The sequence below is a fragment of the Blastomyces gilchristii genome, assembly GCF_000003855.2.
Source record: "Blastomyces gilchristii SLH14081 genomic scaffold supercont1.7, whole genome shotgun sequence".
Lineage (NCBI taxonomy): Eukaryota > Fungi > Ascomycota > Eurotiomycetes > Onygenales > Ajellomycetaceae > Blastomyces > Blastomyces gilchristii.
In genome coordinates this window covers 3,096,312-3,109,311 of record NW_003101676.1, presented here as the reverse complement: position 1 = coordinate 3,109,311, position 13,000 = coordinate 3,096,312, and the positions used below count along the sequence as shown (strand labels likewise).

The window sequence follows — 13,000 nt, the reverse complement described above, 5'->3', positions numbered from 1 at the left end:
AATAATATCTTGTGAAATGAGTCAGCTATAATTGTCTGATCTGAACTCTGAGTTTCATATTATCTGAGACTGCAGCTCTTGACTGATGAGAGCTATATATAATTAAGAAAGAGAGAAAGAATTAATATAGCAGGCTGCATCTGATCAATTATATAGACTATTCTATTACACTTTACAGATTTCTACTACTCTGATTCTCAGTCACTGATTCTCAGCTGAAAATCTATGAAATTTCTATTCTTTCACTCTGAAGCTTCACTATGTACAAAAACCTCTATTCTTTCACTCTGAAGTTCCACCGCATACATCACTACATACATATATAAATATTCACTTCAATCACTGATTCTCACACTTTCTCTTTCTTTTCTTCTCTAATGTTTTTCTCTTTGTTATATAAGACCTATAAATATTATACTGATCTATTCAGTGTAGACCTCTTATATCTTTCTTCTATTGATTTTTTACTTCTTACTAATTAATTTATAGCTACAGATAAAAATCACTTAATATAATATTAAATCTGCAAATATTTACAACTTTGATGAGAAAGAATTTCTATTGAGACTTATTTACATTCTCAAACATATCATATTAATTACTTCACTTAAATCAGGTTATATAATAGATATCAGTCAGAATGACAGTTAGGAATTCATAATACTACTTATCTCAATTTATACAGATGAAACTTTGCTTTCATCTGCTCTTATATATCAAGAAGAATTAAGAGATATGCAAGATACTTGACTGAAGAATTTTAATAGTAAAAAGAATCAGATTTACTTTGCTGCTTCAGTAAATAAATGAAGTAATAATGAATATAAATTAATGTGATTAAAGAAGATCTTTGAATCTCTTATAAAAAAGAAAGTAGAATATGAATATAGACTTCTTATATTAAATGATTACTTCTTTCATATTAATATAACATTCATTAATTATATAGATTATTATCAGATTCTACTTACTATCTTTTCTTCTTATTCTATATATTAATTACAGTCACTAGATATTGAAATATTTAAATTATTGAGTAAATTGTACTTCAATCAACTGAATGAACAGATGAGAACTGAAATGAGATTTATATACATTACAAAGAGGTCTTTTTGACAGCTATTTAATACTGTATGAAAGAAAGTAGTTATATTTTTAAATATTATATCTGCATTCACTACTACTAATCTATATTCATTTAATTCAGAACAGATTCTTAAAAAGCTTGTAATACAGTCTTACACTCTCTTAGATGTATAATATTAATCAAGAACTTCTACTTCTATTATTAATATACAGAAATTGATGAAGTAAGTCAAGCAGTAACAGTGTTGAATATCTAGTAATATTAATCAGATGATTCATATAGAAGAAAATCTTACTCTTAATAAAGAGATTCTTTTAATAGAGAACAGACAGCTACAGTAAGCTCTTAATTAAGAGAGAAGATATTATAAGTATAATAGAGTAATAAGATTACTAGATTCTTTAAATTTATTATTAACACAGTTCTTTTCATTAATAAAGATACAGATTATATATAAGAAAATGACTTCTTTTGAAGCTGTTAAAAAGAATGAGCAGGCTTATGAGAAGAATATCAAGTTGTAACACATTATTCTTAAGAAATAGAAGAAGATAGATATTATAAAGAAGAGAATAAAGCAGAAGACAGCTTATCAGATAGTAAAGTAGTAAAAAGATATAAATAAGACTGTAAAAGCTGCTCAACAGCAGATTGAAAAGAAGCTTAGAGATGTAAGAAAGACTTAAGAGTAAAAAGAGAAGAAAGAATAAGCTGCTGTATAGCAGTAATCATAGTTAAATAAGAAAAAGATTAAAGAATTTAAAAATCATCTTTCTAATCAGAAAAGTAAACTTTTAATTTTATAAAGAGTGACTAAATTATATTTTTATAGCTCTGTCAGAGTACTTATAAATTCACTACTGAAGAAATCTGATAATATTATAATCTCTACTGATTTAATAATTACTTACTCACTGAATCTGTCTTCACTCAAGATTTTATATTTCAGATAAGTTATTAAGCTTAATAAACATTTACAGAATTAGCTGTATATTTTTATATGTAATTTTCTATATACATTTTCATCATATAATATATCACCTTAATCTAATTATGTTGTTGAGATATCAATGAAAATATTTCATCATCATGATGGCGAAATGGCGGGCGTTGGGTGTAAGCGGGCGTTGAGTGGTTGATCACGTTAAAGCAGCACCGGCAGAGTTCCAGGAGCGGTGCAAAAAGCTGGTGAACACAGACATACAACAGCCAGGATTCGCTGGTGGTCACCCACCCAACTACTAACCGGCCGGCGAGTGGCTTAAGTACGGCTGAGCGGACGGGAAGCCCTGCTTTCCACTCCCTATGGTCGTATGTGGTAGACTGTGAAGTTCAGGGATTTATATTCTGTGGGAATTATTTTTTTTTAGTTTAGTTTGTTAGGTGTGCCCGGATATTCATCTTGATAAATGATAAATCACGAGCTAGGAAAAGTACACAAGGCAAGAGATGAATTAAATCTATAGTTACCGTCGGTGTGTTGTTTGAATCTTGGATGAATGGGATGTCGACCCTTGCTAAAACCATACATCGAACCTTTGCTTCTGGGGGGGGGGGGAGTTGTAGGACCACGCGTTAGGTGAGTTGATGGATTATTACAGCGTAATGAGCTAGCGGCTATTGGATGATGTTAGAGTTGATTCCCTTTAAAGATTCTTTCTATTATATTTTTCTTTTTTTCTATTTTTTCCCCCGGAGCACATAGCACAAAGCGTATAGAATAGAAAGGAAAATAACAAGGGTATGGATAGGCTGGTGTTGCCGTACAACGGCTCGAGAGGTGTGCATGCAGCACCATTATTTTCGTATAATAGGAGGAGGGTACGAAAGAGCATTCTTAGGTCCTTTGATCAACCCCATCAACGGAGTAACGCTTTAGGAAGGACACGAATGTTGGTTTCGTTGGATGGTATGCTCTGGACAGGGGTCGAGATGCTGAACGAGGGTCACCCATTTCACGTCACGCATCGAGCACCTGCACATCTCGGGATTATGCTAATGGTTGCATGATATATATACATATATACAAAAAAATGGGAGGTAACGGAATAACAAATAAAACCTAGTGGGAGGAAAATAGCTGAGGAAACAAATGCAGGGAGCGGGTCAGAAAAGAATAAAAAATCGAGAACTCCAGCCCCGTCTTTACTTCTTTTACTTCTTTGTTTTTCTTTTTAGGTAAATCAACTTTATTGTCAACTTTATTGGATTAGAAGTATCGACCATCTTCATAGATAGAGGCCACTTTCCCATCCTTCATTCGAGCAACACGTTCCTCTTCAATCTTCTTATTTTTCGCCTGATAATGGGCGACAATTGCTGTGAGATCCGCGTGGGCGTTACCTGCAGGTACATTCATGCACCCCCCGGTGTTGAAAGCTCTATTCACCAAGAGAATTAGCATTTTGGTTAGCTTGGTTTCTTAAGCCTGAAACAATGAGCGGGATAGCTAGATTCAAGGGTTTTCTAGGGAGGACAACAAATGACGCACTCAGGAAAGCTCAGCTCCAGGTTTAGGGAGGCGCTCTGGCTGTGGAATAGATGTCGATCAGCGGCAGCTCGCTCGATCGCGGCTGTATGAAGGGCGTTCCGCTGCTCCCACATGCTCTCCTTGGGGAAGTAGTTTTCAATCAGGCGGGTCATCCATGGCTTGCTGTTGGGATCGGATGTGGAGTAGTTGTACAGGGTTAAGCCTATAGGAACGGATACGAGGAATATGTAAAAACCGCGCTGCAAGATGGATGAAGAAGAAATATGTTAGCCTGTGGATTCCAGCGCATGCGTATATGTATCATGTTTTGAAAGCGGACAAGAACGTAGCATAGTATGGTTTTATATCGTTCAATGTAGACATGGACGGTGCCAATTGGTGGCCTGATTCCATTGTTCCAATCCGTGATATCTATCTCCGTACGTGCGACCCTGTCTAGAACCGCGTAGATACAACGGGGGCTGGTGAGGGATGCGTGGTTGGTTACTTACACCAAAGTTCTCGTTCACGGGCTCGGCATGGTGGGATGCGGAGGCTAGGCGGCGAGGCTGCTGGCGGCGGAGGAGGGCACGAGCAGGAACAGCTGCTCTGCGAGCGGGAAACATTGTGGCTGGGATTCGACAATTGGGCCTCGTAAACCGCAATGCGTCGAGGAAAAGATGTTGATGTCTATGGGCTCCAGCTTATTGCGGGCTTGTCGTTGGTGAAGCAGAAGTCAGGTAGGTGAGAGACGATCATGTGACAAGGCAGCCAGATTAGGACTAGGGTTAAACGGAAAGTGATGCGAGACAACAAATCCAACCAGCGACAAATTCGCTCCAATTTTGCTTCACTCTCGAATGAGAAACAACATGGTTCCTTTCGCTTCGCTATGTTAGCATGGCTCCACAGTATCCATATACAACCTGATGACAAGCCCTGAAAAATGGTGATGTGAGATGCTGTTTCTACAGTAACCACTGCCCGGCGCCGATCCAGGTAGCTGATCTGAATTCACCAGCCACGTTCGCATCGCAGCCCGTCGTCAAGCCTGTCGGCTTCGGAGGGCGAGCACACTTTATTTCTGAACTGGACGAGCTGGTCGTCGGCAGGCACGGGATTCATCGAAGCTTGTGGTTGCTGTTTGGGCGAATGGGAGAATTAGCGGATCGCCCACCGCCTTGGACATTTCGAGCTTCCGTGTATCTCTTCTACACTCCCTCACCGTTGTTAGGAATCAGGGTCTAATGGTGAGGCGGCTGTTGTCGACTAGGGGTCTCGAGCCAGTGTCTCACTATTTACTGGCAAGCGCTGCCAGTCGCATCGCTGAGAGCCCCTTTTCGTCTTTACAGCTCGAATTTTGAATCCGTCCGAGGTTGTTTAGCAGAGTGGCTGGTAAGGAGCATCCCCAACGCCTAAAGGCGACGGTCTCAGCCCTGATAGTCAATCTGCATTCTCCATAGCTGGGAAGATTTGAACAGCATTATCTAATTTCTACCTGGTGCTTATTGATAATTGATATCGTTGTTACCATAGCATACAAGCTATGTTCTAGCGGCTACTGAGCAATCTAGGTGGCAAATTGTATCTCTACTCGCAGATACATTGCCGTCAAGCAAGGTGATTCAAATGTCTACCTAAAGAAAAAAAAATCCGAACATGGCATCACTCAGACTTGCTCATGGTTCCATACGGATATAATTTTATATTACACCCTTGAAAAGGATATATCGGTCGTACCTTCGACGGCCCCACTAGAGAAAGGAAAGCAGAGATAGCCCCACCATGTGCCTGCTGTTAATTTCTAAACCGCATCCTGAGGGGTTCCTCGCGCTATGAATCAGTCTAGCTCGGGATAAAATGGAGCTGGATTTCCAACGGACATGCAGTCCAACCAAGGCGACTTCGCGTCTCAGCATCATTAGAAAACACTCATAAACACTCGTCATTGAACTCACCCTGAGCCGTACTTTCGAAGTGACTTACATTATTTACTGGGGCTTCTGTCTGCTAATATGCTGGTTAATAAACATTCTGGAGTGTACTCCGTACTAGTTCCATAGTACACTTCCTTGAGTTGGGATTCGATTGCTACTGTCATACAGACTAATGAGGTTTAAGTGGGCTAGACAGAGGGATTATTAGTAGAGCTGCGGGAGAGTGACGATCACCGTGTTTGATTTACGAAGGGGTTGATAAGATGTAAACGGGGACGACTTAGCGGCTAAAAGAGCGGCAGCAGCGACAAGTGGATACTTGATTTCTAAAACGGACGGATATTCAAAATATTCAAAACAACGGTGTTGGATCTAGGCCACATTCTCTGTGATAAAAGAGCTCTCTTGCCGTCTAGCGGTGACCAGGAATGGGGAACTGGCCGTATCTTTATGGGGCCTTGGATGATATGGATATTGCAAACACACCATTGATATATCTTTTGGACATTGGCTTGTATGTTATATTTAGCGCGCCTTATCGCCTTACCAGTTCTGTTGATAATTCACACCAAGCTTCTTTTTGGGTAAAAGTTTCGGATTTATGTCAGGGTTGCATGCACACTTGCTCTTGGTAAAAATCACCCGACCGATCTTTGTATTCAATCAGCACTTTGCACACGGTTCTTTGCTCTTCTCTTTTCTTCCCATGGCCAATTTCTGTCGTGATCTGGCTGATATCTGTCCTTTCTGCCTAGTCGTCTCTGTGCTAGGAACAACCATTTAATTCCCTGACATACCCGCAGCGGTTGATCTACTGGCTAGCCACCGTTGGGGGCCTCGCCTAACCCTTTAGCGTCGGGCTGGCGGCTCCATTCTTCATGCATCAGGACCACAACTCACAACGCACAACTCACAGCTCACAACCTCTTCGCCTTGGGCATTCCAGGACTCCACCCACTAGCTGCAGCAGAGGACCGAAAACGGTGCTTTTTCTTTTCTCGGGCGCTGACCGGCTGCCAGATGCTGTCTGTCTATACGCTTCATCACGCCCGTTCCGAGCGTCATCAATCCCCATATGCCCGCCACTCAGTCCACCGGGGGGAGGAGTCCCCATTCTCTGGACCACCCCAGCCTCTAATTTTGCCTATGTGTTCGGTTCTCGACGATGCATGCAGGTCCTGTTGCTACCTGACTAACGTAGACAACTGGGCGAACAGATGAGGGAAGACCTTCAATTGATGCCCAATATGCCTACACTCAACATTCCATTGGCCCCTTGCCAGTCGTTTTCTAAAGAACCACTTGCGCCTTCATTTATTTCAGTCATCCTGACGTGGGCAAAATGCACCAGCCATCCCTATTTGGTTTTCTGCGTCTTCCTCGAGCGTTGGCTGTCCAACCCGCTCCCCTGGAAGCTTATATCAGTCGTTGGGCGCGCGACTCTCAACCAGCTTATTATTTCTGGTCACACTTCCACATTTCCACTCTCCTTTCGAGAAATACTTTTCTTTTATGCACCCAACGTCAGTTTTGATTCAACTTGCTTTCTTTGTTTTCACCCCGCCTACATATTTCATCGTTGATTGCTCCGCTGTACACCACCTTTTTTTTATTTTTGTTCATGCCCATTCGCAGGCCCAATCTGATAGAACCATTCAAATTTGAACGGTTTTCTTTCACATCTATACCTTGCTACCCTTCGTCTCACTCACCCCCCTTGGTGCGTGTCTCCTATCGAGGACCTTCACTAAGGATTCGTGTCTTCACTTAACTGCCCTCTTCTGCCTCACTGCCGCATACCATGCTTTCGAATTTTTACCAGTCATACATGTGAACTTCGCCAAACCTGTTTCTCCTCTATCCCGAACAAGGATCCTTAACTTTTCTTTAACTGGGTCCACGTCGATTTTTATCAGGTGACAGCAGACATATTAAAGTATTTGATACCTTTTCTCGCCGGCACCATGGCTCCAGGAAATGCAAAAGCCCGCAAGGGAAAGGAGAATAAAGGCAAGAAAGGAAAAAAAGGAAAGGCGCAGAAACAAGACCAACCTGAAGAACCTCAGCCATCTCAACCACCATCACCAAAATTCGAACCTCAAAAGCCTGAGGAATTTCAACAGCCCGAAGAAACAAAACAACCCATCGAAGAACTTCAAGAACTTCAAGAACCTCAAGAACCCCAAGAACCCCAAGAACCCCAGGAGCCCCAAGAACCCGAAGGATCTCCAGCAACCCAAGAGCCCCAAGAGCCCCAAGAAGCTCAAGAAGCTCAAGAAGCTCAAGAAGCTCAAGAACAAGAAGCTCCTCAACAGCCTCAAGAGTACGAAGAACTGCAGGAGCCTGAACAACTCCAAGGACTTCAAGAGCGCCAAGAACCTGAAGAACCTAAAGAAGCTGAAGCACCTTATGAACCCGAACAACCTAAGACAGCTTCAGACTCCAAAGAACCTCCCCAAATTCAGGACGATCAACATCCTCTACCGCCCCCATCTATCATAGAGAGTCTTCAACCTTTGCCAGATTCCGCTAGTTCAACCCCGTCAGCTACCCCCTTAAGTTTCAGCAAAGAAAGCATATCTTCTCCAAAGGTTTCGAACTTGGAACTTCAAACGCCCGTTGAGAATAGCAACTCCAACCAGGAAGACAAAGATACTAGCAAAGAGGGTGCAAAAAGTAACGACGGCGAAGATAACAAGAGCGAACCTGAAGAACCGCGAGTTCGTTCAGTTCCGTCACCTGCAAGCGCCCTATCATCCCCCGGCCCTGCAACACCAGCTGCCACATTATCCAACAATCCATTTGATGGTCCCAATAACACGAATAAAGAGATTGAAGACCCACCACAGCCACTGAGGCATCCATCACCTTCAGCAGCGGAAATCCGTCTTCCTTCTCCATCACCATCTGAACTGAATCCACGATCTAATCCTGCTGCAGCTCACCATTACCTTCACGGCCATCCGCCAGCACCTATTTCTTCACCCCACTATTCATACGGTAGCCCAGTAGTGCACCCGTATGTACATCCCATGATACCGCCACATAACGGAGCATCATTCGACCCCCACGCGGCTAGCAATATGGCAGTTACCGCCCCAAGTTATCATACCCCTATGCGATCATCCACGATGGACTCGCCATATAGCCCATACCACCATGCTAGAAGGAGTAGCCGAACCTCATATGGTCGGGGATATGCAGATACTTATTACAATAACGACTATGGCCCTGTTCGGGAACCAGCACCCGTCCAGCCACCGGTGATTGAGAACGGGAAATCTGCGTCTAATGGCGAGGGACTCAATATCAGTCTCCTATCACGAATCCAAAGCATTATTCCGGACATCGGCCAACTGGTAATTAGCTATCGAGACCAGCAAACTCAGCTGTCTGCGCGAGAAGCGGAACACAAGCAAATCGAGGCCCAGCATGAGGAATCCCTAATGCGCAAGGAGTATTACATCGAAGCTCTCCAAGCACAGATGCAAAAAACAGCCAACGAGAGCGCGAAGGAATGCTCGAAATTAAAAAGCAGGATTAGCGAACTTCGGCTCGAGCTTGGTGGACTCCAGGAGAAACAAAAGGACATTGAGGAGAGCTTAGCTGATGCCCAAAAGGAGAATGATGAACTTTCGCAACTTCGGGAAGATCTTCAGGAGGATATCGATAATCTCCAACGAGCCATCGAGGACGAGAAGGAAGCCCACGAGGAAGAATTGGCAAAGCAGAGGGAGCAAGAGAAGGAGGCACTCGTCAATCAGAAGCAAGAATTGGAAGGCTATTTCCAGGAGATCAAAAACGAAGATGACAGGCTCGCTGCTGAGCAACTCAAGGCTCGTGAACAGGAACTAACGGTTGAGCGAGACAAACTCAAGGCGGAGTTGGAGACTGAAAAGCAGGAACTTCAGGAAGCAAAGGATGCCATGGCCGCGGATTACGAGGGCAAGCTAGAGTCCAAGCAGGCCGATATCGACACCAAACAAGCAGAAGTTGATGCTAAGCAAGAGCAGCTGGAGGCCAAACAAGCGGAGTTGGACGCGACACAAGCGGCTCTGACTGCTAAAGAAGAGGAGTTGACTTCTAAGCAGGAAGAGTTGACTGCTAGGCAAGCAGAATTAGAAACTACACAGGGCGAGCTAGAAACCACGACGGGAGAATTGGAAACTACAAAGGAGGAATTGGAAGCTACTCGGAGCGAGCTGGAATCTACAAAAGGAAAATTGGAGACCACTCAGGGTGAACTGGAATCAAAGAAAGGAGAATTGGAGACCACTCAGGGTGAACTGGAATCAAAGAAAGGAGAATTGGAGACCACCCAGGGTGAGCTGGAATCAAAGAAAGGAGAATTGGAGACCACCCAGGGTGAACTGGAATCAAAGAAAGGAGAATTGGAGACCACCCAGGGTGAACTGGAATCAAAGAAAGGAGAATTGGAAAGCACCCAGGGCGAGTTGGTAACCACAAAAGATGATTTGGAGCAGAAAGTCAAGGAACTGAAAGCTAAACAAGAGGAGCTGGAAGCGAAACAAAGTGAACTGGAGGCAAAGCAGGATGAACTGGTCGCTTTGCAGCGTGGCCTCGAGACAACGCAGGATGAGCTAACCACCACGAAGGAAGAGCTCGACTCGAAGAAAAGTGAGCTTGACTCGAAGCAATCCGAATTGGAGGAAAAACTTGAAGCGCTTGAGGAGAAAAAGCGCGAGTTGGATGCCAAAAATGCGGAACTGGATGCAAGGAATGCTGATCTAGAAGCAAAGCATTCTGAGCTTGAGACCGTTCAAGGCGAATTAACCAGCAAGCAGACCGAACTCGAATCCAAACAATCCGACCTGGAAGCGAAGCAAGCGGAACTCGATGCGAAGCAGGCGGAACTCGACCAATTGAGGGAAAGCCATATAGCCGAACTCGCCGCGTTAAACGAAACCCACGAGAAGGAACGTGACTCCGCAGCGGAAGAAGCCGAGAAAAAGATTAACAATTTGATAAATGAGTACCAGCAAAAGGAGGAGGCGTGGCAAAAGGCACGCGAGGACCTGGAGGCTCAGCTGGTACAACGAATGGAGGAATTAAGACAGGCTGGGGAAGAGAAGGAGGTTCTCGCCAGGGAGGGTCAAGCTAAACAGGAACAACTGCGGAATGTGGTAGAGGAGATGCGGCAGACTCATGAGAATCTAAGCAAAGACCGTGAAAGGTTGAAGAAAACACTACATAGTCTCGGAGAGGCAACCGATATGAAAATTAAAGGGGACGCCTTCTTGTAAGTATGCCGTCAAGCTTAGCCAACGGAAGCAAGGCCGTGGCATCTAGATTTCTTTTTGCATATTGGGGTTCGGATCTGTTTTTGTGTTATATTTTTGCATTCCCTTTTTCAGCATCTGTTGGCCTTAAAAAAACGTAACTGCAAAATTGTCGTTTGTTTTGTTTTTTCATAGAGCGCCCCACCTTTCTTCTATAGACAAGTTCTAATTATGTCTCGTCTGGTGTTCTAGCTTTCAATGCTTTGGCCAACTTACGCGCCTCATTGTTGACCTCTCGAAAGAACATTTTGGCTACCTCCCTATCGACCCACCCGCAGACATCATTGCAAAGATACCTTCCGAAATCCCCCAGTTCCTTGACAACACCCAAGCATCGCGGGAACTTCGATCTGCCTATGTGCAGCATGTCATTTCTAAGACACTCACCTATAGGATTTTCCAGCCATTCTTGTTCACTCTCGGCAGACGCTACGATAAAGCAGACACCTTTTTCCAAATGCTATCCATGGATATCCGTCGCAAATCCGTGAGGCGCGAGGCTTACTGGAGACAACAGACACTCAAGGCCGCCTACACGACGTCCGACGCCAAACAAGCTATCAATGTAGTTGCTGCAGTCATCGTGGACGAGATCATTGACCATATACGCCACTTCGCGGATCCCAAACACCTCGACCAGTTGCTCGTAGGCGTGCGGAAAATCGTGAAACTTGCTGCAGAAACCTGGCGCCTTGCTCGCGTCGAACGGGAACTGATCATCTCAACCATGCCCTCAGCTGAGGACGAACAAACCGTGAATGAAGGTTGGAAGGAATTCGTTTATGATCCCGCGCCATCACCAACAGCAGAAGAGTCCAACAATGAAACACATTCGGTCCGTAGGCGACGAGTGCTCCTCCGTATGTGCCCTCGCATCTACCGAGAACCGGTGCACGAAGACTTCACCGAAGACGGCGAGAAAGGCACTCAATGCGTGTACCTACCGGGCGTGGTCCTCTATGCCGATTCGCCTTCTGTCCTCGCACGAAAAATGGAAATCGCCAGGAAAACGGCTGACCCCTCTGGATCCGGATCTGGCACTCCTGCTGTAGGCCCAAGTGGTAATGACGGCGACAATCCTTCCGATCTTCCCCTGGATACAGCTGCAGAAAATGACGCAGCGGATCAGGATGCTGGAACTCCTGCAGTGGAGGTTGCTGCATAGCCGTCAACTCCTTCTCCAGAATTTTAGCCCTTCTTAGAGTGCTCCCTTCCCACATATCAGTTTGAAATTTCACTAATGCCCCCTTACTTCACTTTTGCTTAATTTCCTGTTTCAGTTTATTTTCCTCTTCCTGGTTTTCTTTTACATGCTTTATACATAGTTTTTTGTAACATCCTGTAACGGTGATGATAGATGACATATTGTTGTATGATGGGGTTTTTCATCATCGTCTGTTTTTGTCCTTGCGTTCTTCTCCCATATGTCTTTGTTGTACTTGATTTCTATTTTTGGCGAACTTAGCGATGCATAGCGTATTATGTTTGATTTCTGGGAATAATCTTCGGTCTCCATCCTTCCTTCTTTAATTGCCCCTTTCCCAACCTAGTTCATTTCCTAGCATCTACGTTTTGAATTGGCATATGTACTTCCTCTGTTTCTGTCTTCTGTTGCTACTCCTATGAGCCTTCAACTCTCGAACTTCTTAACCTTTTCATTCTTTTTTCGTTCGATCTGGTATCAAACTTTTATACTTTCAAAAACACTTTTGTTCTCAGCTACACTCCCCTACTTTTCGTTTTCAACTTTCCCCCTAATTTCGCTACGAGATATAGGATAATGCAGCATACTTATGTCGCCATTTTTCCCCAACTCTATCTAGATCTGGTTCCCACCTGTCTAATAATGACCTAATACTCTGTAACTCTTTGATAGAACCCTGGTCGTAGTTGAAAATCTTTTCGTTTCGCTGGGGTGCTCTTCTATCGAAATTGCATGATCTTTTGAACATTCCCCTCAGTTACCATTCCTCATCAAGATGCATTGGCACTTTAGAACTCATAAACTGTACCCAACCAAGCCTCTTTGAACTACATTCACTTTGGTTGGGCATAGGCTTTTCGATGACAACATGGGTGTTTTCCTGGCGACACCCCCCAGATTGATGACTACATAGCGTCATGCCGGAGAAAAGGTTGAAGAAACATAATTTATGACGTAGTTGCATCTACAACGTATGTATAGTGTGAGAAAGCTAAGAGCTTT

The 13,000-nt window shown here is 43.9% G+C and overlaps 2 protein-coding genes and 1 non-coding gene across 3 annotated transcripts; 1 reads left to right on the top strand and 2 right to left on the bottom strand.

Annotated features, from left to right (window-relative positions):
* Window positions 1-2,284: 2,284 nt before the first annotated feature.
* On the bottom strand, window positions 2,285-2,400 carry BDBG_17056. The gene has a single exon (XR_004198596.1). It is a non-coding gene; the product is annotated as a 5S ribosomal RNA (ribosomal RNA).
* Window positions 2,401-2,727: 327 nt separating this feature from the next.
* BDBG_04441 (NADH-ubiquinone oxidoreductase 178 kDa subunit) lies at window positions 2,728-4,614 on the bottom strand. The gene is made up of 3 exons (XM_002625526.2): window positions 4,070-4,614; window positions 3,579-3,817; window positions 2,728-3,468 (listed from the first exon to the last, which is right to left on the bottom strand). The coding sequence occupies exons 1-3, from the start codon at window positions 4,181-4,183 to the stop codon at window positions 3,297-3,299; spliced, it is 525 nt and encodes a 174-aa protein (XP_002625572.1). The 5' UTR covers window positions 4,184-4,614; the 3' UTR covers window positions 2,728-3,296.
* BDBG_04440 (RNA polymerase Rpb1 C-terminal repeat domain-containing protein) lies at window positions 4,390-12,743 on the top strand. The gene is made up of 2 exons (XM_002625525.2): window positions 4,390-10,754; window positions 10,987-12,743. Exons 1-2 carry the CDS (start codon window positions 7,459-7,461, stop codon window positions 11,957-11,959), a joined length of 4,269 nt encoding a protein of 1,422 aa, XP_002625571.1. The 5' UTR covers window positions 4,390-7,458; the 3' UTR covers window positions 11,960-12,743.
* The last annotated feature ends 257 nt before the right edge of the window (window positions 12,744-13,000 follow it).

What these genes read in the sequence shown, in the direction of transcription:
- BDBG_04441 (XM_002625526.2), bottom strand. Translation starts at nt 4,183, where the DNA reads ATGTTTCCCGCTCGCAGAGCAGCTGTTCCTGCTCGTGCCCTCCTCCGC. An exon ending in CCGTGAACGAGAACTTTGGT is followed by an intron (nt 3,818 to 4,069) that starts GTAAGTAACCAA and finishes TCCATCTTGCAG; the next exon opens with CGCGGTTTTTACATATTCCT. An exon ending in CTGGAGCTGAGCTTTCCTGA is followed by an intron (nt 3,469 to 3,578) that starts GTGCGTCATTTG and finishes CTTGGTGAATAG; the next exon opens with AGCTTTCAACACCGGGGGGT.
- BDBG_04440 (XM_002625525.2), top strand. Translation starts at nt 7,459, where the DNA reads ATGGCTCCAGGAAATGCAAAAGCCCGCAAGGGAAAGGAGAATAAAGGC. An exon ending in ATTAAAGGGGACGCCTTCTT is followed by an intron (nt 10,755 to 10,986) that starts GTAAGTATGCCG and finishes CTGGTGTTCTAG; the next exon opens with CTTTCAATGCTTTGGCCAAC.